The 23175-nt window shown below is 45.5% G+C and overlaps 1 protein-coding gene and 1 pseudogene across 12 annotated transcripts in view; both read left to right on the forward strand.

The window, feature by feature from the left end:
* LOC111826533 lies at positions 1-9382 on the forward strand (annotated as a pseudogene).
* LOC102417829 (zinc finger protein 23) overlaps positions 8803-23175 on the forward strand; it is a 24213-nt gene continuing 9840 nt past the window's right edge. The window contains exons 1-7 of one of the 12 annotated variants that reach the window (XM_023756051.1): positions 9598-9860; positions 10813-10877; positions 11933-12066; positions 12270-12360; positions 13613-13841; positions 14052-14165; positions 15487-16878. In XM_023756051.1, coding sequence (XP_023611819.1) covers positions 12020-12066; positions 12270-12360; positions 13613-13841; positions 14052-14165; positions 15487-16586 — 1581 coding nt within the window. In that variant the 5' untranslated portion in view covers positions 9598-9860; positions 10813-10877; positions 11933-12019 and the 3' untranslated portion in view covers positions 16587-16878. Of the gene's footprint in view, positions 8845-9597; positions 9861-10812; positions 11031-11799; positions 12067-12264; positions 12361-13612; positions 13842-14051; positions 14166-15486; positions 20416-23175 lie in introns of those variants that run through there. The other 11 variants (XM_023756052.1, XM_023756055.1, XM_023756058.1 and 8 more) reach the window with 11 other exon arrangements.

Raw genomic sequence — 23175 nt, forward strand, 5'->3', positions numbered from 1 at the left:
CTCAGACATGATGGTGAAGATCAGAGTGAATGGATTTGGTCATATTGGGTGCCTGGTCACCAGGGCTGCTTTTAACTCTGACAAAGTGGATATTGTCACCATCAGTGACCCCTTCATTGACCTCAAACACATGGTGTACATGTTCCAGTATGATTCTACTCATGGCAAGTTCAAAAGCACAGTCAAGGCTGAGACAGGAAGCTTGTCCTCAATGGAAAGTCCATCTCCATCTTCCAGGAGTGAGTCCCACCAACATCAAATGGGGTGATGCTGGTGCTGAGTATGTTGTGGAGTCCACCGGTGTCTTCACTACCACGGAGAAGGCTGGGGCTCACTTGAAGGGTGGAGCCAAGAGGGTCATCATCTCTGCCCCTTCTGCGGATGCCCCCATGTTTGTGATGTGTGTGAACCATGACAAGTATGACAACTTCCTCAAGATTGTCAGCAATGCCTCCTGTCCCACCAACTGCTTGGCCCCCCTGGCCAAGGTCATCCATGACAACTTTGGCATCGTGGAGGGACTCAGGCCACAGTCCATGCCGTCGCTGCCACCCAGAAGTTTGTGGATGGACCATGTGGCGTGATGGCTGAAGGGCTGCCCAGAACATCATCCCTGCTTCTACTGGCGCTGCCAAGGCTGTGAGCAGGATTATCCCTGAGGTGAATGGGAAGCTCACTGGCATGGCCTTCCGTGTCCCCACCCCCACTGTGTCAGTGTGGATCTGATCTGCCACCTGGAGAAAGCTGCCAAATACGATGACATTAAGAAGGTAGTGAAGCAGCCGTCAGATGGTCCCCTTAAGGCAGTGGTTCTCAACCTTCTGGCCCTTTAAATACAGTTCCTCATGTTGTGACCCAACCATAAAATTATTTTCGTTGCTACTTCATAACTGTAATGTTGCTACTGTTTTGAATTGTAATGTAAATATCTGATATGCAGGATGGTCTTAGGCAACCTCTGTGAAAGGGTCGTTCGACCACCAAAGGGGTCTCGACCCACAGGTTGAGAATCGCTGCCTTAAGGGCATTCTGGGCTATACTGAGGACCAGGTTGTCTCCTGCGACTTTAACAAGGACACAGTGGATCCGACTTCAATGCTGGAGCTGGTATTGCCCTCAAGGACCACTTGTCAAACTCATTTCCTGGTATGACAGTGAATTTGTCTACAGCAGCAGGGTGGTGGGCCTTATGGTCCACATGGCCTCCAAGGAGTAAGAGCCCCCTGGACCACCAGCCCCAGCGAGAGGAAGAGAGACCCTCAGCTGCTGGAGAGTCCATGCCTCACATTGGTCCTTCAGCACACCGAGAATCTCCTGACCTCCACAGTTTCCATCCCAGACCCCCTGAGGAGGGGAGGGGCTTGGGGAGCCCTACCTTGTCATGCACTATCAATAAAGTTCACTGTACCCCCTCCCAAAAAAGGTCACTGATCACATGGGATAGCATGTTTTGGGGATACTGAGCAATTTAATTTTGCTAAAGAAGAGGGTTTCTGCAGAGAAATAGTAAAAAAGGCTGGGAATAACTAATATGTTATGTGCCAATTACATCTAAATTTTTTTCAAAAGTCAAGGTCTGGCAGGGTATTATGAAGCCAAATATATGGAAATCTGAATATAAGATCAGGGGCATTTTAAAATTATATTTTACTCAGTAGGAATGTTATAACTTTTGATGAAGGGAATGGCATAATTCTAGCAGTATGGTATGGGAAGGTTTTTGCAGAAACATGCTTAATAGTCATATTAAATAATTTAATATCAAAAACTATTATGCAGATACTATCCCCATTTATTTCTAAATCACATGTCTCATTAAAATCTAGATTTATGCTGGATGCAAATGACCAAGGAATTATTTTGAGATCATAGGTTTGCTCCTCTCTTCCTGACAGTCATTTAGCATATTGTCCATTGGGAGTCCATGAATTATTCCCCGCCCCCTCCACATCCTGCTGGTCCAGTTCTGTGAAAAACTAATTATAGCTATGGGTCAAGGTCAGGTGTAAGAATGAATGAGACTTCATGTAGCCAAAACCAGAATCAACATTGGGATAAACTGTTCCAAGTGCCTTTTCTAAGAGCACATCTCACCTGAGTTGTGGTAGCATTTACCTTCTGGGTGTGAAGGTGTCATTTTTTCCTTGAAAGGTGTTTCATAACCCATTAATTTTATTTGCCACATGGGTGTCACTATTTGTTCTTATTTGAGTTAAACTTAGAGTCAGGAAGTATAAATATCTTACCAAAATTTTACGTCCTGTTAGTGATAGAAGAATGTCTTTTCACACTCCATTCCTCTATACCTGTTTTCTCTAGATGTTCTCCTCTCCACCTTACCCCTATTCCATCTTAAAAACTTCTATTCAGCCTTCTAAACCCTATTCAAACATGCCCACATAAACAAAAACTCTTTGAGACCAAATAGCTTGAGAATAAATGTACTGATAATATTTAAGTTTCTTCCCAGTTCTAAAATGTAAGGGTTCTCTGCTTGAAAAGTAGTTTAGATCATATATAACTTTTGGAGGTCAGAGGCTCAGCAGTGAGCATTGACCCATGAGCCAGGAGGTCACAGTTTGATTCCCAGTCAGGGCACATGCCTGGGTTGTGGGCTCGATCCCCAGTAGGGAGCCTGTAGAAGACAGCCAATCAATGATTCTCTCTCATCATTGATGTTTCTCTCTCTCTCTCTCTCTCTCCTTTCCTCTCTTTGAAATCAATAACAAATATTTTTAAAAAGAAAATCATTTTTAAAAAATCTGGACATACTAAAAACTTAGATATACTTGATGTTGTATATACTATATATACTGGATAAACTTTATATTTTCTGTTCATTTGCTGGTGTTTAAATTTGCTGGTGATTTCTTCGTGCTCTTGCATTGTTTTCCTGGTATTTTCCCAGTCTGATGCATGTGGAGAAAGAGGTCAGTGTAGGTGCTATTCTGACCCAGGTCACTTATTTGCTGTCAGATCTTTGGCAAGTCTTGCCGTAGGTCTCCATGACCCACAGCTGCTGCAGAAGAGTAACACTTGCCTTTGTGGGACAGTGAGGAGGGAAACACAAGACCCACACAACAAAGCCTTTTAAACAGTTAAAAGTCCTACTTGGGACCCTGGCTGGTGTGGGTCAGTTGGTTGGAGCATCATCAACTTCTTTTTATTTATATTACATTCAAGCTACCCATAGGCATGGCCACGCTTGAGACCTTAGATTCACACCCAGTCCTTTGTAGTAAAGAAGACTGTTGGCGACTGGCCGACATGGTTTAGTGGTTGAGCATCCACCCATGAACCAGGAGGTCTCGGTTCGATTCCTGGTCAGGGCACGTGCCGGGGTTGTGGGCTCAGTCCCCAGTGTGGGGTGTGCAGGAGGCAGCCGATCGATGATTCTCCCCGACCATTGATGTTTCTCTCTCTTCCTCTCTGAAATCAGTAAAATATATTTTAAAAAATAAGACTGTTGGATTTTAATTGATAGATCTCTACCCCAGATGTCTGTAGGTTTACCGGGGGTTATTTGTTGCCTCTCAAGAAGGGTCTTCCAGGCTTCCATGCAGAGAGTATAAAGCCGGGTTGATAGTGTTTGAGAGCCAGGTGGGAGAATAGGGCTGGGCCGTGGTGAGGCACTGTGGTGCTTCTCTGTTCAGTGTGCAGACTTTCATTCATCTTCTTGTTTTACTACACGTAAATCCTCTGCTTTAATCTGGCTCTTTGCTATTTTCTCCCAGAGAATAAACCTCCTGAGTTACAGGGCTTGGGAGAAGTCTCTGGGCTGTGCTTGTGGGGATAGGATCTGCAAGTCTAACTGCTCCTTATATCTCCCCCTTTGGCTGTCTCCGCCTTGCAAAGTACTGTATCTGATGCCTAGTTCCTGAGCCTCTCCTGGAGGCCCCCCCAAAGTGAGTCCACTTACTTCCTGGTATTAGACATGAGTCCTAACCACCCTCCTCCCTACTCCACTCCCATGCAAGGCTTCCAGTTTTTCCTGGTTACCATCTCTATCCCTTTCCATCTTCCCAAACTATTGACATCTCTCATCTGTTTTCATCTTTCTCATGCTCTTATCCTTGTAGATTCTCATCCATTTTGTGCTGTTAGTGTGTCATGTTCCAGAAATGCCTGTGTTCACTCCACTCGCATTCAATAAGCAGCTGTTCTTTAAGCCCACCAGATTTAAAGTCTAGTCAATCTGGTGAATGTAGACATTTACTTTGGGGGCCATGGACCAGAAAGTATCATTCACATTGTGTTCTATGTGAACAGTGCCCCCTGCAGTTGTGCAACTGTGGCGCCCCTTCCTGTAGGTCCCCCCAAAGAAGAACCTGACCTCTACAGAGTAGCAGCAGGGGTTCACTTGCAAACGAGGTGCTTCTCCCACGTGCAACTCCTAGTGTTACCTTAAGCTGTCAGTTGGAGTGTAGTCCTGGCTGGCAACTTTGGAGGGGCAAGCCAGGCACGGGGGCTGGGCAGAGGATGCGGCCACACCTAGATCTAGGGGTGCCCTGTGGACTCCAAAAGGCTCCTCCAGATGTGTGGGTTCTATGTCCAGCTTCTGGAGGAGGGCTGAGGGCTGTTGGCATCCCCCACCCCACTACCAGAGATAGGGAGCTCTGGGGAGTCTCCTCCATTGGCCAAGATAGTGTGTGTGTGTGTGTGTGTGTGTGTGTGTGTGTGTGTGTGTGTGTGTTTGTGTGTTCTTACACTTAGCGGCCCAAAGCTAGAAAGATGAATGGACAGGGCTCAAGGGCCCCCCAAAAGCTGGCAAGATAATTGTATAAAAAAAAGCCCTCCCCTCCCTATCCCTGGCCGAGTAGCTCTGTTAATTAGAGCACTGTCCAGATACATAAATGGAACAACAAATCGATGTTTCTCTCCCTTCCTCTCTCTCTAAAATCAATCAATAAAAAAGTTTTTTAAAAAGAACCACAGGCTTGAGCAGGAAGGGGGATGGTCTTTGAGACGGGAGTCCACCATTCTCTCAGGTCTGTGGCACCTGAATTAACCTCTTTCATTTTGCACCAGCACCTGTCTCATTAGTTTGGCTTTCTTTGCGGCAGGCAGACAAACCGATTCCCGGCCAGAGCATGTGCCTAGGTTTCGGGCTCAATCCCCAGTCTGGGTGTGTGCGGGAGGCAGCTGATTGGTGTTTCTCTCTCACAATGATGTTTCTCTCTCACTCTCCTCTCTCCTCTCTTTCTCTCTCTCTAAAATCAATAAAAATATATTAAAAATAGAGATAAATAAAAATCCGATGCTGAGGCCGAACCTTTAGAGAGTTGAATCTTAACAGGGTTTCTCATCCATGGCCCCTACTGACCTTTGAGACTAGACAATCCTTTGCCATGGGGGGCTTTCCTCTCCATTGCAGGATTTTAGCACCATCTCTGGGCCCTACACACTAGATGCCAGTTGAACCCTCTCCCAATTGGAATGACCAAAAGACATTGCCAAGTGTTACCTGGTGGGAGGAGCAAATCGCCCAATTGAGAATCACTGCTGTAGGAGCCAGGATCCAGGCATCATATTTTTAAAAATCTTCCCAGGTGATTCCCATGTGCAGTCGAGTTTGAGAATCAGTGCTCGGATGGAGCTTCCTCTGGGAAGTGTATCCTGATGGAAAGTCCCGGGAATTTTAGAGAGGTTTCTGTAAACTGTGATTTGCTCCTGACTCAGCATGAATGGATCTATTGTGGGCCAGATGAGCAGTTCCGCTCATCCTATCTAGTAAGACTATTTTTTTCTATCAAGGGGACTTTGGAAAACAAAGAGGCTCTAACATCTCGAGAAGCTAGCAAAGCCTGCTGAGCTAGAAACACAGAGAACCTTTACAGCAAGCCAATGAAAGAGACCCAAACTAATGAATGGTCTAACCAAGCATGTCAAACTCGCGGCCGGTGGAGTTTAGCATGCTTGGTAAGCAATACTTGAGGACCCACAGGGTGTACCTTATTGATGCCAAGATAATATTGACTGGAGATGCCCTGTGGGCCAGGGTCTTGTGCTGGGGGATCTCTTTACATGCCACCAAATAAGACATCTAAGTTATAAACAATATGTTAATAAATTAATCCTATATAATAAAAGGCTAATATGCAAATCAACCGAAGGGCAGAATGACATGCACTGACCACCAGGGGGCAGATGCTCAACACAGGAGCTGCGCCCTGGTGGTCAATGTACTCCCACAGGGGAGCACAGCTCAGCCAGAAGCTGGGCTCACAGCTGGCAGTGGTGGTGGCTGGAGCCTCTCCTGCCACCGTGGCAGTGCTAAGGATGTCTGACGGCTGGCTTAGGCCCGTTCCCTGCCAGTTGGACATCCCCAAGGGCTCCCAGACTGCAAGATGGCACAGGCTGAGGGACCCCCCCCCCGAGTGCACGAATTTCATGCACTGGGCCTCTAGTATTAATAATAAATAGGTCTAGTTTAAGGAATTAACATGTAAATACTTCTGAAACATGTTTTAACCCTAACTTGTGTACAAAAACATTTATACATTTTGAGTCTGCTCCCCAGTATCATTGTGGCAGAAACTACAGTTTGGCTCTTTCTACACCCTTCCATCCTCTTTTCTACTAAGGACACCAGAAAGCTAAACACTTGCCTTCCAGATTTCTCTGCTGGTGGGAGTAGCCATGTGACATAATTTTGGCCACTAAGAATGCAAACTCTATGAAGACAGATTTTTGTCTATTTTGTTCTCTGCTGGTTAAAACTCACCAAATCTTACACTCTTAAAAATGTCCACTCCAGGTGGGGGGAAAAGACAGATGTTGTTTAAGGGTACAAACTTGCAACCAATAGTAAATAAATCCTAGAGATCTATATGCATAGCATAGTGATTGTAGAAAACAATATTGTATTACAATCCTTAAACTTGCCAAGAGACTAGAACTTAATTATTCCAACACTAAAAAAATGATAATTATGTAATGTGGTAGAGGTGTTAATTATTGTCACAGTAGCAGTCATATTATAATATATAAATGCATCAAATTAACATGTACACCTTAAATTTACACAATGTTATATGTCAACTATGTTTCAATGAAAAAAATTAAAATGTCCAGTTTATGTATTTCAAAAATGTGAAAAATAAAAGAGCAATTGTTAATAAATTACAAATTGGAAAAAAAAATTGGCCCTTCAGAGAGAATCCTGAGAGGAAGAAAGACACCAAGACCCTGTTTCTCTAAAGTTCAGGTAAATTGCAGTGCTGAGATTGATCTTGCTAACACTAGATGTCACCATTGTGCTGTGCAAAAGTAGCTGACCCTCAGGAGTGCTGTTTAATATTACTCAGCACAGAGTCAGGCTGTTCAAGTGTTTGAAGATTGTTCATCCTCATTCCACCCATGCTGGACTATGATCGCTGTGGCCTTATTAAAACTCCCTAAACCTTGATTTTTTTCTTGGTTATAATTCATTCTACATTCCTGTGCCCAGTACTGCTTGGGGCCAAGTTAGAAGGAGAGGAGGGTGCCAGCCTCCATGCTCTGTGCTTCAGATAAAGAGTTCCCTGTGCTGTGGTTCCCACCTCCAGGTCTCTGTCTGGGACCCATGCTTGCATCTCTCTGGAGGCCTCTGGGGGCTAACTTTTAATAATGGACTTATGATTCTGCAGACACCAAAGTGATTCAGATAAAGAATCAGTGGAAGTTGCTTGAATCAAGTGTCTTTAGTTCCAGTTGTTGCTTCCTCAACAAGATATTAGTCTTTAATTTTCCATAGTGGTCCTTTAATGAATACTAATAACCAGTACATTTTGTGGTGCTTACTTATCAAAGATTCAAACCCAGGCGGCCTGGCTTCAGAGCCCATGCTCTAACCATCACACAATATAGCCCTCCTTTTTCCACTGCTGGTTTTTGTTGTTGTTTTTTTCAGCTTCATTGTATGATTGACATACAATCAGCTTGTTGATTTCTACAAAAGGTCTTGCTGGGATTTGATTGGATTGCTTTGAATATATAGATCAATTTGGGGAGAACAACATTGAGTAGTTCAGTCAATGAACATAGTATCCATGTACTAGATATTTTTTCATTTCGCTTGTTATTTTTTAAAACTTTTTTTTAAATCCTCGCCCAAGGATATGTTTACAGTATTGATTTTTAGAGAGAGAGAGAGAGGAAGGGAGAAAGAGCAAAACATGGATCAATTGCCTCCTGTATATGCCCTGACAGGGAATCAAACCTGCAACCTTTTGGTGTGCTTTTTATTCAATCTCAGATTTCCCCGCTTTGCTTTCTCCTGTCTCCCTAATCTACCAATGGATTTCATATACCCCGCTCCCCCCCCCCCTCCCCGTCTTCTCCTTTGATTCTAGTGTATAAAATAAGGTGCAAAACTGCCATTTCTCAATCCGTTGAGATTTTGCTTCCCGGCAAACTGTTCTGTTGTTGGTTTAGCTCAAATAAACTCATAGAAATTCTTACAGGTTTGGACATTTCTTATGTCGGCAAATTATTGATAAGAATAACCTTGATAAGAATGACCCGTATTTTGAGATACTGCATCTACATCAACTGTAATGCGATGAAAACATCTGTGATTCTCTGACAAAAATCACAGGTACTACTGATACTACCGTGGTTTGTTGCCAACACGTAATTGAAGGAAATGCTGTTTCGGTTAGAGATGAGCGAAAACGACCATAAACTTGCTCACCTACTCAAGGTCCCTGAGGGTCCCAGGGTAAGAAGCCCTGCGCTGGGAGCGGCGCCAGAGAACCACCGAGCTGCGCGCTCTGGTATCCTAGAGAGGAAGCACGTGCGGCCTGGGCGGCGCGCTCGGGGTGACGCACTTCCGGTCACGCCGGCCTCGGCGCCTTGTCGGAGGTGAGTGTTGGGTTTGTCACCTGGGAGTCCCTGCTAGGAGCGCTCCTTTCGCCCTTAGAGAAGGCAGTCGCCTTTGCCCCTGCTGCCGCGGCGGAAGGAGTCGGAGGCGGCCTGTGAGCCAGGCCCGCTCGCCCCAGGTGCCCTCGCTCGCCCAGCCGCTTTGGGGAATGGAGGCTGTGGATAGAAAGGAGACGCGCTGCGTGCCGGGCACAGCCACAGAGTCCCTCTGCGCATTGCGCGAACTAATGACTGAGCAGCTAAATGCCCAGTCGCTGTTCTGGGTTCCCGGGATGCAGCTAGGAATGAGACGGGTGTGGGTCCCGGCCTCAGGGAGCTTTCAGTTTAATGGGAAGTTAGATATTAATCACCTCTGATCATCTCACCCCTCTGGTCCTAACCGCGTCGCTGCAGCCGGTTGCTTTTAGGTGAAGACCAAATCCTCAACGTGCGCGAGGCCTGCGTGGCTTGGTCCCTTGCGCTGCTTCCCCTCGAGTTGCAGCACACTCCCCCTGGCTCAGCTGCAGACTTTCACTTCTAGGACGAGCTTTTGCACTTGCTGTCACTTTTGTAAAGATTTTCCTTTTAAGCCAATTCCTGCTCGGTCTTATCATTTAGAATAGATTCTCCCGGGCACTAGTCACAAATGTGATCTTAAAGTTATTTATGATAATCTTGGATTAATATATGTGTGTCCTTTAGTCCTAGACCAAGCCCAGCGAGGAGAGGGATCACCTTTTTTTCTCTTTCCACTATCTCACACTTGGGCTGGAATGTATGCAGTAAATGTTTGTTGAACGAAGAAAGCACACATCAATGTGTCATCTCAAACATGGACGACATGGTACACAGAGGAGGGAATGCAGTGCTAGTGGAGTGTGTAACAGGGGACCTGACCTGGTCTGGAGAGGGTGACCTGAAGGCTGAGTCGGCATTACCTAGCTGAAGAGGGGTTCCGGCTGCTGGGGAGTATTGCAGGTGGCCAGAATCCGTTACAAAGGCTCTAAGGTCTCATACAGGTACAGAGGTCCTGAATTAGCATAGCAGAAGAAACTGAAAGAAGGCTAGAATGGCTAGACCAGGAATAAGGGTGGTACAGATGAGCTTAGCAGGAAATTACACCTTGCAATGAGTTTTCTTAGGGAAGGTGCTGGCCTCTTGGTAGAATATGACTACTTAACAAGAATACACAATGTTCGTAGGGGATATAATTAAAGTAACAACTATTACATTTTGGAATGTTGAGTTGGCCTTCCAAGGTCCTTTGAATGGGACGATGAACAAAAAAGATGCCTGCCTCGAGACCCAAGAAAAGGAAGACTTACTCAGACTCTTACTCTGAATTTCTTGGCTACTCATTTATTTTTCATATTTACCTTAGAATCATGTTATCAGGTTCTAAGAGAAATCCTGTTGGGATTAGATTGGAAGCAACTGAATGTAGTTATTAAAAGCATGACTTTTGGAATTGGCAGATCGGAGTTCCGCCTCCAACTCATCCATCCACTGACTGAGTGACCTTGGTAGAGAAAATTATTCACTTAGCCTTGTTTTCTCATTTGGGAAAAAGAAAAGGTTCAGAAGATTATTGTGGCTATTGAGTGAGAGGGTGCCTATATTTCACCCAAAAAGCATGGTATTTGTTTCTATTTTCTTTAACCTTTTATGTTTCCCAGTAAAATAGTTTTTAAAATGAAGGTCTGAGTTTCCTCTTGTTAGGTGTTGCTGCTAGTTTTTTTGCTCTTTGTGTACTCAAGTTCCCCCTGTATTCATGTCCTACCTAGGACAGAGCATTGCTTGATGTTGGGGAGTATAGGTTTTGATGTCCAAGGGCATCAGAAATATTTATATGCCACCTACCCAGTGGGCGTTTAGTAAATGATTGCTGCGGTTATTGGCAGGTTTGTTGGTGTTAAGGAGAGCCTTTGACTGGGCAAGGCTTACTCTGGTTCTCTTTGCTTCTTCCCTCAGCCCCTGCCCTTCACTGAGAAGGAGCCCAGGTGATGGCAGCCATGCCCCTGAAAGCCTGGTACCAGGTGAGCTGTTAATTCCTCAGATCAACCTTCGAGAGACGTGATTTGAAGGAAATGATGAGAGGGATGATTCTGGCAAAATTCTTGGAGCCAAAGCAGTAGGAAGATCCCCCGTTGATTCTCTCCAACTGGACGCTGGGGGAAAAGCCAATGATGGTGAGGGCTGAGCAGCTAGAAGCCCACCAAGCAATGGCTGGAGAGAGTGTCCTGGCAAGTGGAATTGTAGCCTGTTCCACACTGGCGGGTCCCCAGGTTTAGAGGGATCTGTGAAAATGAGGGACTCGGGCTAGTGGTGTAGGTATCTGGTTGCAAGGTTCTTGGGAAGTGGTGACAGAAGGGTGGCAGGAAGAAGACAAGAATGAAGGAGCTTATATCATTTATCCTCCTAACGACAGAAGTTCGGGCTTCAGAATCAAGGGTAATATATCCTCCTTGAGGTCAGTATTGGCTAAGGCAAGGCTGTGGGCTCTGACAGGAAAACTGTGCACTAGGACAGGGCACCTGAACTTAGGAATCCCATCAGGCCTCAGTGGCCTTGACCAGTCACTTAACCTCTTTGCATCTTAATTGACTTCATTTGTAACATGAACATTCAGGACCTTACATTTGTGGATCAAGGAAATTTTTGTTTTGACTTGTATTTCACTCTGAGACTGATGAGTTGCTGGGTACTGCTTTACACTTCGGTGTCGGGTGAATTTCCCGCCAAAATATAAGATGGCGCGTTAAAATGCCTATATCTTTTGAAGTATGGGTTCGATTGAAATGAAATATTTGGTAATACGCAGTTACAATCGGCCCGAGTTTACACGTTTCCCGCACTCCACCGCAAATCTATATGAACCGAGTTTAAGACGGCTCCCGCGGAGTACGCGCAATTCACGCGAGCCGACTTAACTCGTTTCCCGCAATCCAAGTGTTTACTTACCATGTCTTTCTCGGGACTTATTTACCCAATAACTTAGCATGAACCATATCCCAAGTGCCAGTCCTGGATTTCTGACATCTGGCAGGTGCCTCTGCCTGACTGTTTCTGATACATATTGTCTTCCTTGTAGCTCACCCGCTTCTGATCTTCTTTAAGTACTGGAGAGGCACTGGTCCACCATCTCCAAGTCCTGACCACTCACTTTTTAGATTGCTGCATGCTATTGACCCTTCTTCCTGGGTGCCGCTTCCAGAGAGTCACCAGGTCCGGTTGCTTCTGCCTGCTACCTCTTCCACTTGTCCCATATTTTACATTGCCTTCCTTCAAGGTTTGTTCTTCTCTGGGATTTTGTTTGAGGACCTTCCCAGCTAGTTTCTCTGTGTACAGTCTTGTGCCTCCCCCTCACTGTCCACTGGTCACCTGATACATCTCAATTTCCTGAGCTTGGACTTTATCTTCTAGTCCAGGTTTCCCAGATGTAGTGTGCATCACAGTCACCTGGAGGGTTCATTGATGGAACATTTACTCTCGGATGGGGCCTGCCAGTGTGCCTTTCCAGTAAGTTATCAGGTGCTGCTGCCCTGGGGACCACACTTTGAGAATCACTATTGTAGTTAGTGGTGACTTATTAAATCATTCAGTTGAGTGGGTCAGGTTGTCATTTAAAGTAGATCATTGTATGTGCTGGCAGAGGATGGATTAAGTGTGGGACAGCTGGAATTGGAGCTATTTAAGGTCCCCATCTGTTGAACTGTTGTACGGATTGTACAATAGTGAAGAGTCGGTTCCAGAAATATTTTGGCAATAAAATGGGCAGAATTTGATTACCAACTGTCAGAAGTGAGCAGTGACGGGGGCGAGTTAGTCTAGGATGAATCTTAGGGAAAGAAAATTGTCACTTACCGTGTGAATTAGTTTATGTGAATTAGAGAGGGAACCAGTTTAGGGGGGCAGATGATTAGTGTTAGCTGGTGGGTCAGACATGTTGGGTCAGGAGAGAGTGTGAGGCATGGGAACTAGTGGAAGGGGCAGATCTGTACATCAGTCAAGGTGTTAGAAAGTGGGAGGATAGTCACCACATGTTCAGGTAACCACATTTGATACTAAAGTCTAAGGTGTGAATAGAGGGCCTAACCAGATGCTGGAGCTTTCTGGGAAGGTAGACTTGGGGCCAGCAGGAAGGGGCAAGGATGGCTACTGAAAAAACCCGGAGGCTTGGTTGGCAAGAGCTATTGCAGATTGTGTTGGGGCTATAAAGACACGAGGCTAAAAGCGCTACCCAGCAGCAGTTTGATTCCAGAAGCATATTCTCCGAGGAAGACACATCAGGGAGCAGAATGCTAGGCTGCCCTGTCAGCACGGCTCCCTCTGCTGGGTGATCTTGAGCACAGACAGCACAGCAATCAAGCAACAGATGGGGACTGGATGCAAAGGGCTCATCATGGCAAACCACGACTCTGTTCTTGTTGTGTGGGCTTGAGGTTTGGGGCGGAGTGAGCACTGGGGCAGTGAAGGGGGAACAGGCAGTCCTGAGATGCCACCTGGAGTGAGTGTCTGGACATTCTGAAGCTAATGGCCCACCTGTAGGTGTAACAGTGAAAGACGGACAGTATTTATAAAGTCAGAGATTTTGCTCTGAGAAGGTGAATAATGGGAGACTCTCCAGGCTTTCTGAAATGTTTTATCATGTTTTATAACAGTACATTTTATGTTCCAAAGGAAGCTCTTCTGATAGAGAAGTTCCAGGTTGTTGGTTGTAGAAATAGCCATTTAATGGTCTAACACCTATTCTTTCACCTTTTCTCATTAGCCATCTCTAATAGGACTCCTCCCTCATACTGTCCCCTGGGTCCCACACTCTGGCTCTGAGGCAGAGGATTGGTTCTGGGACAGCAGGAACCTCTTGTTTCAGGAGGTGGTGACCTTTGAGGACGTGGCTGTGCACTTTACCCAGGCAGAATGGGCTGGCCTCTCTTCTGCACAGAGGGCCCTGCACAGAAGTGTGATGCTGGAGAATTACGGGAACTTGACATCCCTGGGTAAGGCTACTTCCTCCTGGGACTCAGATCTATGCTTTCCTGCTTCTTTCTTTTTCCTTATGGGCTGGGGGTACGGCGTGGAGAAGGAGGGGTTGTCTCTGGTATCCCCACTGCATGGTTCAACCACTGAGCCACACTGGCTGGGCAGTTTTCCTTCTTTTGACATAGCAGACCCAGGGCTGAAAGGTGCCATTTCTCTCCCCTTTTCAGGATACACAGTTCCCAACTCTGCCCTCATCTCACTTCTGGAGGGAAGGGACTTGCCTTGGGGCCTGGAGGCACAGGATGACCCACCTGCAGAGAGGAGCACACACGTCTGTCAAGGTAAACGAGGCCAGTTTAAAATGGGCAGCTGTGGGGCTTTACAGAGCATATACTTTAAAATGAACCATGCTCGCAAGGATTTAAATAGGTGATCTTTCCTAATAGGTAAAATATGAAACCTTTCCCACCAGTTTTAACTCTTACCAAGGTAACTATTTCTTCATGCATCTCTTATGCAATTCTTGAATCCCTTGTTCCCTTCTGAGTTTCAGCATTGCCTACCTCAGTGGCCCTTCTTCTTTGGACAGGATGGATTTACGTAGGAGCAGTTTGTCAGTACTTGAGTGTGCCAGGTTTTGTTTAAGACTCTCCAGAGCAGCAGTCGCCAACCTTTCGGACCTCACGACCACCAGTGGTCGCGGATACCGCTGCTCTGGAGGATACAAGTTGTGGAGACCGATGTAAAAGCTTTTTAAAAATGTGTATAAAGGCAGTGGGCTGTGGGAGCTCAGCAGGAAAGCTTAGAGGAATTGCCATTTAGAAGCTCAAGTAATGCGTCTTCAGGGGTGGTGCCATTTGTTCTGAATTTGACCGGTTACAGTGGATAGCATGTGGAGAAAAAGAAGGTAGACTGTCTGGCCCGAGGAAGGGAATAAAGGATCCAGTAAATCAGTGTGAAGAACCTTGCAGCATAATGTGCAGGCGAATCACCTGGGGAGCATCTTTTAAAACGGGGTTTTTTTCTGGAGCCCACCGGCAAGTATTCCGCTGTCCTTTCTAGTAAGTCGTGCAAAAGGACTCAGAACCCAAGCAAGGCTTCCTAGCATCGGGGGCTGGCACAGGGTGTGCAGTGCATCCTGACCCCCTTCCTCAGCCGAAGGTGTGGTGAATGTAGTTGGTCTGTCTCACCCACACAGCACTGTGTGGAACATCCAGATGCAGACTTTGTGGTGGACCGGAGGGCTCTGCATTTACAGCTCAGGAATAGGATATGGGAGAGCAGGCAAAACAGAACGTGGAACAGTAGCAGTGACACTGATTTTACCAGCCTCAATGTCACTACTTAATCTTTGAGCCTGTACCTTCTTTGGTATTTTGTAGGCCTATAAGTACCTGAGGTCAAAAGATACTAGAACATACGAGGGACAAGTCATTCAAATACAGAGTCTGGAAAAGCTTAGGAAGCAGTCCAGCGTGTCGTGTATACGTCGACACCCTGTTCCACCTCGACAGTTCTCTGCCCGTGTACTATTTGGCACTTTTATTGCTAGCAGGCCGATGTGGAGGTTGAACTAGTAATCTCTAAAAGCTCTATGTTATTTGATGCTCTTTTGTTTCTAGTATCATTCTCAGGTGGCACTGTGCTTTCTGTTTATGTCAGATACCGAGACCAACATTGTCAGTGAGTCCACATCAGGACAGGGAATTTCTGAAAACAGAGCCGTGGTGTTGTCTTGTGGTCTGCAGAAGATTGCTCCTCAGAGAAGCAACTTCCTAGGAACTTGTAAACTGGAGAAGCACCAGGAAATCACAAGGAAACATGGTCGAGGAAAGGTTCCCAGAATCCACTGTGACGGGAAACCCTTCCGGTGTGAGGAATGTGGGAAGTGTTTCAGCTATTTTTCTCACTATGTTAGACACCAGAGAATCCACACTGGGGAGAAACCCTTTGAGTGTAATGAGTGTGGAAAAGCCTTCAATGGCAATTCCTCATTGATTCGGCATCAGAGGATCCACACTGGAGAGAAACCCTATCAGTGTGAGGAGTGTGGGAGAGCCTTCAATGACAACGCAAACCTGATGAGGCATCAGAGAATCCACAGTGGGGACCGACCCTATCACTGCCAGGAGTGTGGGAAAGGCTTCACCAGTAGTTCTGAGTTTGTTATACATCAGAGAATCCACACTGGAGAGAAACCTTACGCGTGTAACGAGTGTGGAAAAGCTTTTGTTGGTAACTCACCACTACTTCGGCATCAGAAAATTCACAGTGGAGAGAAACCCTATGAATGTAATGAATGTGGCAAAAGCTTCGGAAGGACTTCCTATCTTATCCAACATCAGCGTATTCACACAGGGGAAAAGCCTTATTCTTGTAAAATATGTGGGCAAGCCTTCAATTTGCATAAAAAATTAACTCGACACCAGAGAGTCCACAGCGATAAGAAACCCTTTGACTGTGTAGCTTGTGGAAAAGCCTTCAGTGCTCAGGAACAACTAAAAAGGCATCTGAAGACCCATATTCAAGAGTCTTCCTATGTATGTGATGAGTGTGGAAAAGTCTACACTAGCAAAAGAAGTCTTCTTCAGCATCAAAGAGTCCATACTGGAAAGAAACCCTATGGGTGTGTCAAGTATGAAAAGACCTTTAGGACCTCTTCCCAGCTCGGTGACCTTGAGCATGTCCACCCCGGAGACAAGCCTGCGCTGGACATTTGTCGTTTTGGCCTCCCAGAGTTTTTTACCCCCTTTGACTGGTAGTATATTCACTTCCCTTTGGGACTCCATCTTCTACTCAAGAGTAGAATGTGTGACACAGACCTGGCTTAGCCATCGTTGTTGGTCAGTACGTGACCCAAGATGGTCCAATTAGAGTTCCAGGATGTGGCCAGAGTTAACAGGAAGAAATACTGTTCTTTTTCCCTTAGTCTTAAAGCTGAGAGGAATTCCTGGATTTTTGAACAACTACATTAAACTATGTCTGAAGCTAGAAATGCATCTGGGCTTTTGAATTCCAGTAACCAATAAATTCAGTTTTGTTTTTCTCAAGCAAGTTTAAGTTTTCTTTCCTTGGAATGGTGCCTTATCAGTCTAACAATTATCCTATATAATAAAAGGCTAACATGCAAATCGACCGAACGGCAGAATGACCAGTCGCTATGATGCGCACTGACCACCAGGGAGCAGATGCTCAACGCAGGAGCTGCCCCCTGGTGGTCCGTGTGCTCCCACAGGGGGAGTGCCATTCAGCCGGAAGCAGGGTTCAGGGCTGGCAAGCGCAGTGGTGGTGGCGAGCCGCAGCAGTTGGACATCCCCCAAGGACTCCCAGACTGTGAGAAGGCGCAGGCAGGGCAGAGGGACCCCCCTGGAGTGCACAAATTTCGTGCACCGGGCCTCTAGTTTTTAATAATTGTTATAATTTAATAATCTTCAGGACTAACGAAGGAGAAATGTTTTGTGTGTATGATGTATGGGAAAGTCTTCAGCTATGGTCCCAGCAACCCTGGTAATTGTAAGAAGAATAGGAAACCCGTTGGAACATGGGAGCCCAGGGTGCACCAGGACAGCACGAGGGGATGGAAGTTCTAACAGCTTCAGCTCTGTGACAGATGTTTAGTCTTACTACAAAACTGTCAGTGAGTCCATTCTCAAGAAAAGTCTTAACTATGTAACCAAATGCTATCAAAACAAAAGACTTTAATTTTGTTTTCTCGGTTTTTATTTGGAATGGATACTATTCTAGGCACCAGACTGGTAAATGCCAGGCTAATGTAGCTTTTCCAGCTGGGTGTTTGTCTTGAATAGCATGCCCATCCTTCCCTTTGATCTAGAGCAGTGGTTCTCAACCTTCCTAATGCCACGACCCTTTAATACAGTTCCTCATGTTGTGGTGACCCCCAACCATAAAATTATTTTCGTTGCTACTTCATAACTAATTTTGCTACTGTTATGAATCTTAATGTAAATATCTGATATGCAGGATGTATTTTCATTGTTACAAATTGAACATAGTTAAAGCATAGTGATTAATCACAAAAACAATATGTAATTATATATGTGTTTTCCGATGGTCTTGGGCTACCCCTGTGAAAGGGTCGTTTGACCCCCAAAGGGGTCGCGACCCACAGGTTGAGAACCGCTGATCTAGAGTCTGTTACCGGATAAAAAGGAAAGAACAGAGGTTGACAGACAGTGGTCTCTGCTTCTGCATGCCTTCTGTGGAACTTCTGTAACCTGGTGTGTGCCTATCTTAGGAATCGGGGCATCATGATTATTTAGGAGGTCTTATTTTCTTACCTACAAAATTAGGTGACTTTTTTGTGATCCACCATTTGGGGTCAGCATTTCTGTGACACTGATCTGCTAATTTCTTCCTTAGACAAGCCTTTATTCCTAGCTAAAGCTCTATTTTCTGAGCCTAGGAAGAAGTGGAAATCTTTATTGCCAAGAGCAACATAGTCCCCAGCAATCACTGCCCAATTGTGGTACCATTTTCCTATCTGAATGAGAGAAGCCATGTAAATTGCACAGGATCAGGGCAAAGCAGAGAAGGGCTCCTAGCAATGGTCAGGGATCCCAGGTATAGAACATATCCTCACTCCAGTGCCAGAAATAAAGAAGAGTCCTGCCCTGGAGTTGGAGTTGGACCTGGAGCCTTTGGATTACGTCAACAACAAACATTACATACCTCCTTCGTGTCAGGCCTTGTACTTTACCTGAGGATAATGGTGTTGAACAAGGCAGCTATAGTCCCTGCTCTATGGAGTGATCAGAGAAAACATGTTTAAATAAACTGTCACCGTTAAATAAGCACAAATGTACTAAGCACTGAAGTACAGAACGCTGCAATGCCTCATAACTGACTGGCCTCCCTTATACTAGGTGGTCAGGGAAGGCTTGCTTTCCAAGGGAAATGGGATTTAGCTGATACCAAGTAACAGTCAAGACCAATCGTATGTTTTCTCGACATAAAATCTCAGCAGCTCAATCGCGCTGCTTGGGACTCAAACGGTTAAATAAACTGTCACCGTTAAATAAGCACAAATGTACTAAGCACTGAAGTACAGAATGCTGCAATGCCTCATAACTGACTGGCCTCCCTTATACTAGGTGGTCAGGGAAGGCTTGCTTTCCAAGGGAAATGGGATTTAGCTGATACCAAGTAACAGTCAAGACCGAGGTGGGAATGGGAAGGGAAAGGCATGGTAGGTATAGAAAACAGCATGTTCAGCAAGTGGGGCTGAAGTGGAGAGGGGGAGAATGGGAGTGCTAAGAGGCTGGAGAAGTGAGTGCAGGCCTCCAACCACCTTCCAGTGCAGGAAAGGAAGGGATCAGAGCTGGAAGGAGAAAGGCCAACACTGTCAGACTTGGGAGGGACCCTGCAGGTGGGTGGTGCAATCCAAGGGCTTATTTTGGAATTTTATGGGGGTGTTTTTGTTACAGTGTTTGGTGGTAACCAGGAGTGTCACAAATCCTGCAATGCACCGGATGGTTCTCCCTACTGAAAAAGTTTTCACAGCCCTAGTCAGTTTGGCTCAATGGATAAAGCCTCAGCCTCCAGATGGAAGGGTTCTGGGTTCAATTCCAGTCAAGGGCATGTCCCTCGGCTGCAGGCTCCATCCTGGGGCCTGGCCCTGGTCAGGTGAGTGTGGAAGGTAATGAGTCCATGTTTCTCTGTCTTTCCCTCTCCTTCCACTAATATATATATATATCTCAATGGAAAAATAACCTTGGGTAAGGATTAAAAAAAAAAAAGTTTTCACTGACATTGGTCTTGCTGGACATTCATGGAGGTAAAAACTGCTTCTAAAATACCTGAATCTAGAACTTGTTTTTAAGGTAAACACAATGTGGTTTTGCACAGTTTTAACATTTGCTGATTCTCTAGGAATATGATCAAGACAAGATTGTCCTGTGTTTCGTTTAAACTTGACCAAAAGGGTTCACCATTTTGGATCCCACCTTGTGATTTCTGAGACACCAGTATAAGACACAGCATGTGGCTGTGGCATTCAGGCACATCCTAAGTGCGAAGGCAAATATCTGGCCACTTCGTAGGTCTCCTACAGCAGCAGTCATGACCAAACCTTTACATATCGGAATATGTTTGCAATTACAAATCATTTTCCTTTTATTTCTCCTTTATCTCAGTTAAGGCATTAGTTTTTAAAATGTAAATTATTTATATTGTCTATGCTTTTCTAAGTGTTATCTATGATTTTCATGACAAGAGAATAAACTGGTCACTAGGAAATATTTGTTACAAAAAGAGTGGCCTTGGTTTTGATACCGTGTCACCCACTGGATCCAGTCCGTAGACTCCCAAATCTGGTTGCACCGCAGCTTTACTAAGACACAGATCCCCGGCACCACCCCGCAGAGCAAACGCTCCGGGGAACGAGACCCAAGGGAAAGGGACAAAGAGCGCCAGACTCCGGGGCTCTGAGGTTTGGAGCGCAGGGGGCGGGGCCAGGGCACCACCGAGAGGGAGCGACGGCATTCCTAGAGGGGCTCGGCCGCAGCCTAGTGACGCACTTCCGGCCGCCCCGCGGAGCCGCGAGCAGCGGAGGTGAGTCCGCGAGCACCCTAGGTGAGTGGCACTTTGGAGGGTGGGGTGGTACCCTGGCTCTTTGTGCGTTAGGGGTGCCCTTCCGCCCGGGTAGGAGCTGGGTTGCCCACCCCTGGAGCAGGGAGCAGGTCGGCGGCCCCTCTCTGACTCCCGGTTTGAACTTGGCGGCCGAAAACGTTCCGTCCTGTGGGAAGCGAAGCCCCAAACAGTTGGGGAAAGACGCTGCTGACTTTCGGGAGGTGTGTCGGAGCAGCCGGCGGGTGGGATGTTTGCCGGGGCGAAGCGGCCTGAAGGGATAGTCACGAGTCCTTTGACACGTTGAGGTCACGCAGGCGCCTTCACCAAGGGTGGGTTGCGTGCGCTCTGGCTCCTGACATGGGGTCGTGCAGCAAGGCCCCGGGGAGGAGCAGAAGAGGCGGGGCCCCTCCGCCCACCCGGGAGCAGAAGAAGCCGGCGTTTGGAAGGCGTTGTCCGCTTACCGGAGCGGTGTCAGTGCCAAGAGGTAACCGCGCCCTGCGCTCCATCTGTGGGATGACAGTGGCCCGGCAAGGATTGCTACAATGTAATTAGTGACTTGTTCAGTCCTAGAATACATTTAAAATAACTCCAGCATTGCTAATTCATACCGTATGGAAAGCAAGTTTGCTGATGTCAACAAATAAAGATCTGAGGCCATGAAACAAGTTCATTTGGGGTCTTCAAGGATTCGAATCCATGAGAAGCGGATTCAGGTAACAGCCCAAACTAAGCTCTGGAGAGAACGAAGAAAGGCAGGGTTTATAAAGGCGCAAATCACAAAATGTAATTCTTTCATGCAATTGAGGTATTGCCGGCGAGGTTAACAGGGTTTGGTTAGTTCCAATATGGAAACGAGGGAGGTGAGAACTAAGGAAGTAAATTCCATATATGTCCATGTAGCAGTTGTTCTAAGATGTCTATGATCCCGCATGTTTATGTCTCTGCCTTGAGCTGAGTGTAGCAAAAGGCTTTGTGTTTTGTTTGTTGTAGTGTAACAACAGGACTAGCAACAGTAAAAGTAGCTCTGAAAACAGAGGCACGACATGTGCCTGGGCCCCACTTCCTTAATAGCCTCCTGACGCTATTAAAGGGACTCAGCAATGTTTATTACATTTTAGTTTTTCCCATTGTCACTAGAGGGCGGCATTTGAGTGCAGGTCTTTATAGCCTTAGAGTATCTAGTTAAAATATTGTTTTCCATAGTTACCTAGTTCTTTTCTTTCCCACCATTTCAGTGTGGGCACGTGACTCAATTGCAGGATAGTTAGGCTCATTTGATGATGTTTGTGTTCCTTTTTTGGGTCATCACCACCATCCCATCCTGATTGGTTGATTTTAAATATTTATGTGTATTTATCTATTTGTTTATGTGAAGCATTACTCTGGTTATAAAAGAACAAAAGGTACACTCAGAGACACGACACTCCTTGCTCCTCCTCCCTTCTACCCAGTTTCCTTCCATCCTGTTCCCATTCCAGGGTTCCTTTCACCTACTTCCTACCCACACCTGGTGTAACCACTCTCCTTTGTTTCTGGTTTATCCTTCCATTTCTTTTTGTATAAATGACCAGACACATGTTTTCTTATACTCCTGTTTTTGCACTTTGTTTTTTTAAAATTTTATTCGACAAAATACTTTGAAAATCACCCATATCATAGAGATAATTATCTTTTTAAAAAAATGCCATTCACGTATACACAAGACTGCATCTACTATGACAGTTAAGAAGCATAGTAAAATGAGCTGCCATGAGCACACCACCCCATTAAGGAGGAGAACATTACCAGTACTGCTGCATCTGTGTGCTCAGCCCCAACCCAACTCCCAGCTTCCCACCCCTAGAAGTAACAACTGTCTTAAATTTTGTGTTAATGTAGCCTTACCTGTTTTTAAAAAATCATTTTGTCACATATGCGTGTGTATGTAAATAACGTGTTTAGTTTGCTTTTGAGCTTTGTGAAAACGACAGCATAGGGTCTGTAGTCATATGTTCCTAAAGTCGTCCATGTTGTTGTGAGTCATTCATTTTTGCTGCTGGGCAGTTGTGTTGACGCTACCCAACTCAGGGGGTTCACTGCTTAGGGGGTTCTAGTCAAGGAGACATGGTGGTTGTTAGGTAGTTTTATTTACTCGCAGCAAGTAAAGGAGACCACAGATTCACATCCAAATCTGCTTCCTGGAAGAGAGGCTTAGCCATTGCTTTATACACTGTTTGCTCAATTACATGTTGATTTCTTTGCAGTTGGCTAAACTTACCTGGATTTGGTTAATTGCATGTTGAGTTCTTTCTTTTTTGGGGGTGGGGGCAGTTGGCTAAACTCCTGGGTTGAGTGGTTAAGCTCATCCTGAGTGGATAAGCTGCATCTGCAAAATACTGTGCTACATTTTCACACTTAACAAGATCTGCCCAGACCTTGAGACTCTTGTCCCATCTAACATTGGCGTGATCAAAAGATTGGGAAACTTATTTTGCTCTTCTCTGTTACAGTTTAAATAGTGTTAGAATTACTCATTTCTTCAAGATTTGAAAAGATTTACCTATGATATATATGGGCTCAGTATTTTATGAGTACACTCTTTACTGGCTATCTCAGTTTAATTAGGTAAAAGTAATCATGGATTACAGAGAAAAATCTATATAATAAAATTGGTAGAGTCGATTCATTAAATTCATATAGAATTATATATTCTTCCATCATATAATACGTTTTTAAGCATCTATAGACTATTTTTTAAATGGGCACTTCAGCTATTAACCCTCA

This window comes from Myotis lucifugus, unplaced genomic scaffold (assembly GCF_000147115.1).
Source record: "Myotis lucifugus unplaced genomic scaffold, Myoluc2.0 scaffold_88, whole genome shotgun sequence".
Taxonomy (NCBI): Eukaryota; Metazoa; Chordata; class Mammalia; order Chiroptera; family Vespertilionidae; genus Myotis; species Myotis lucifugus.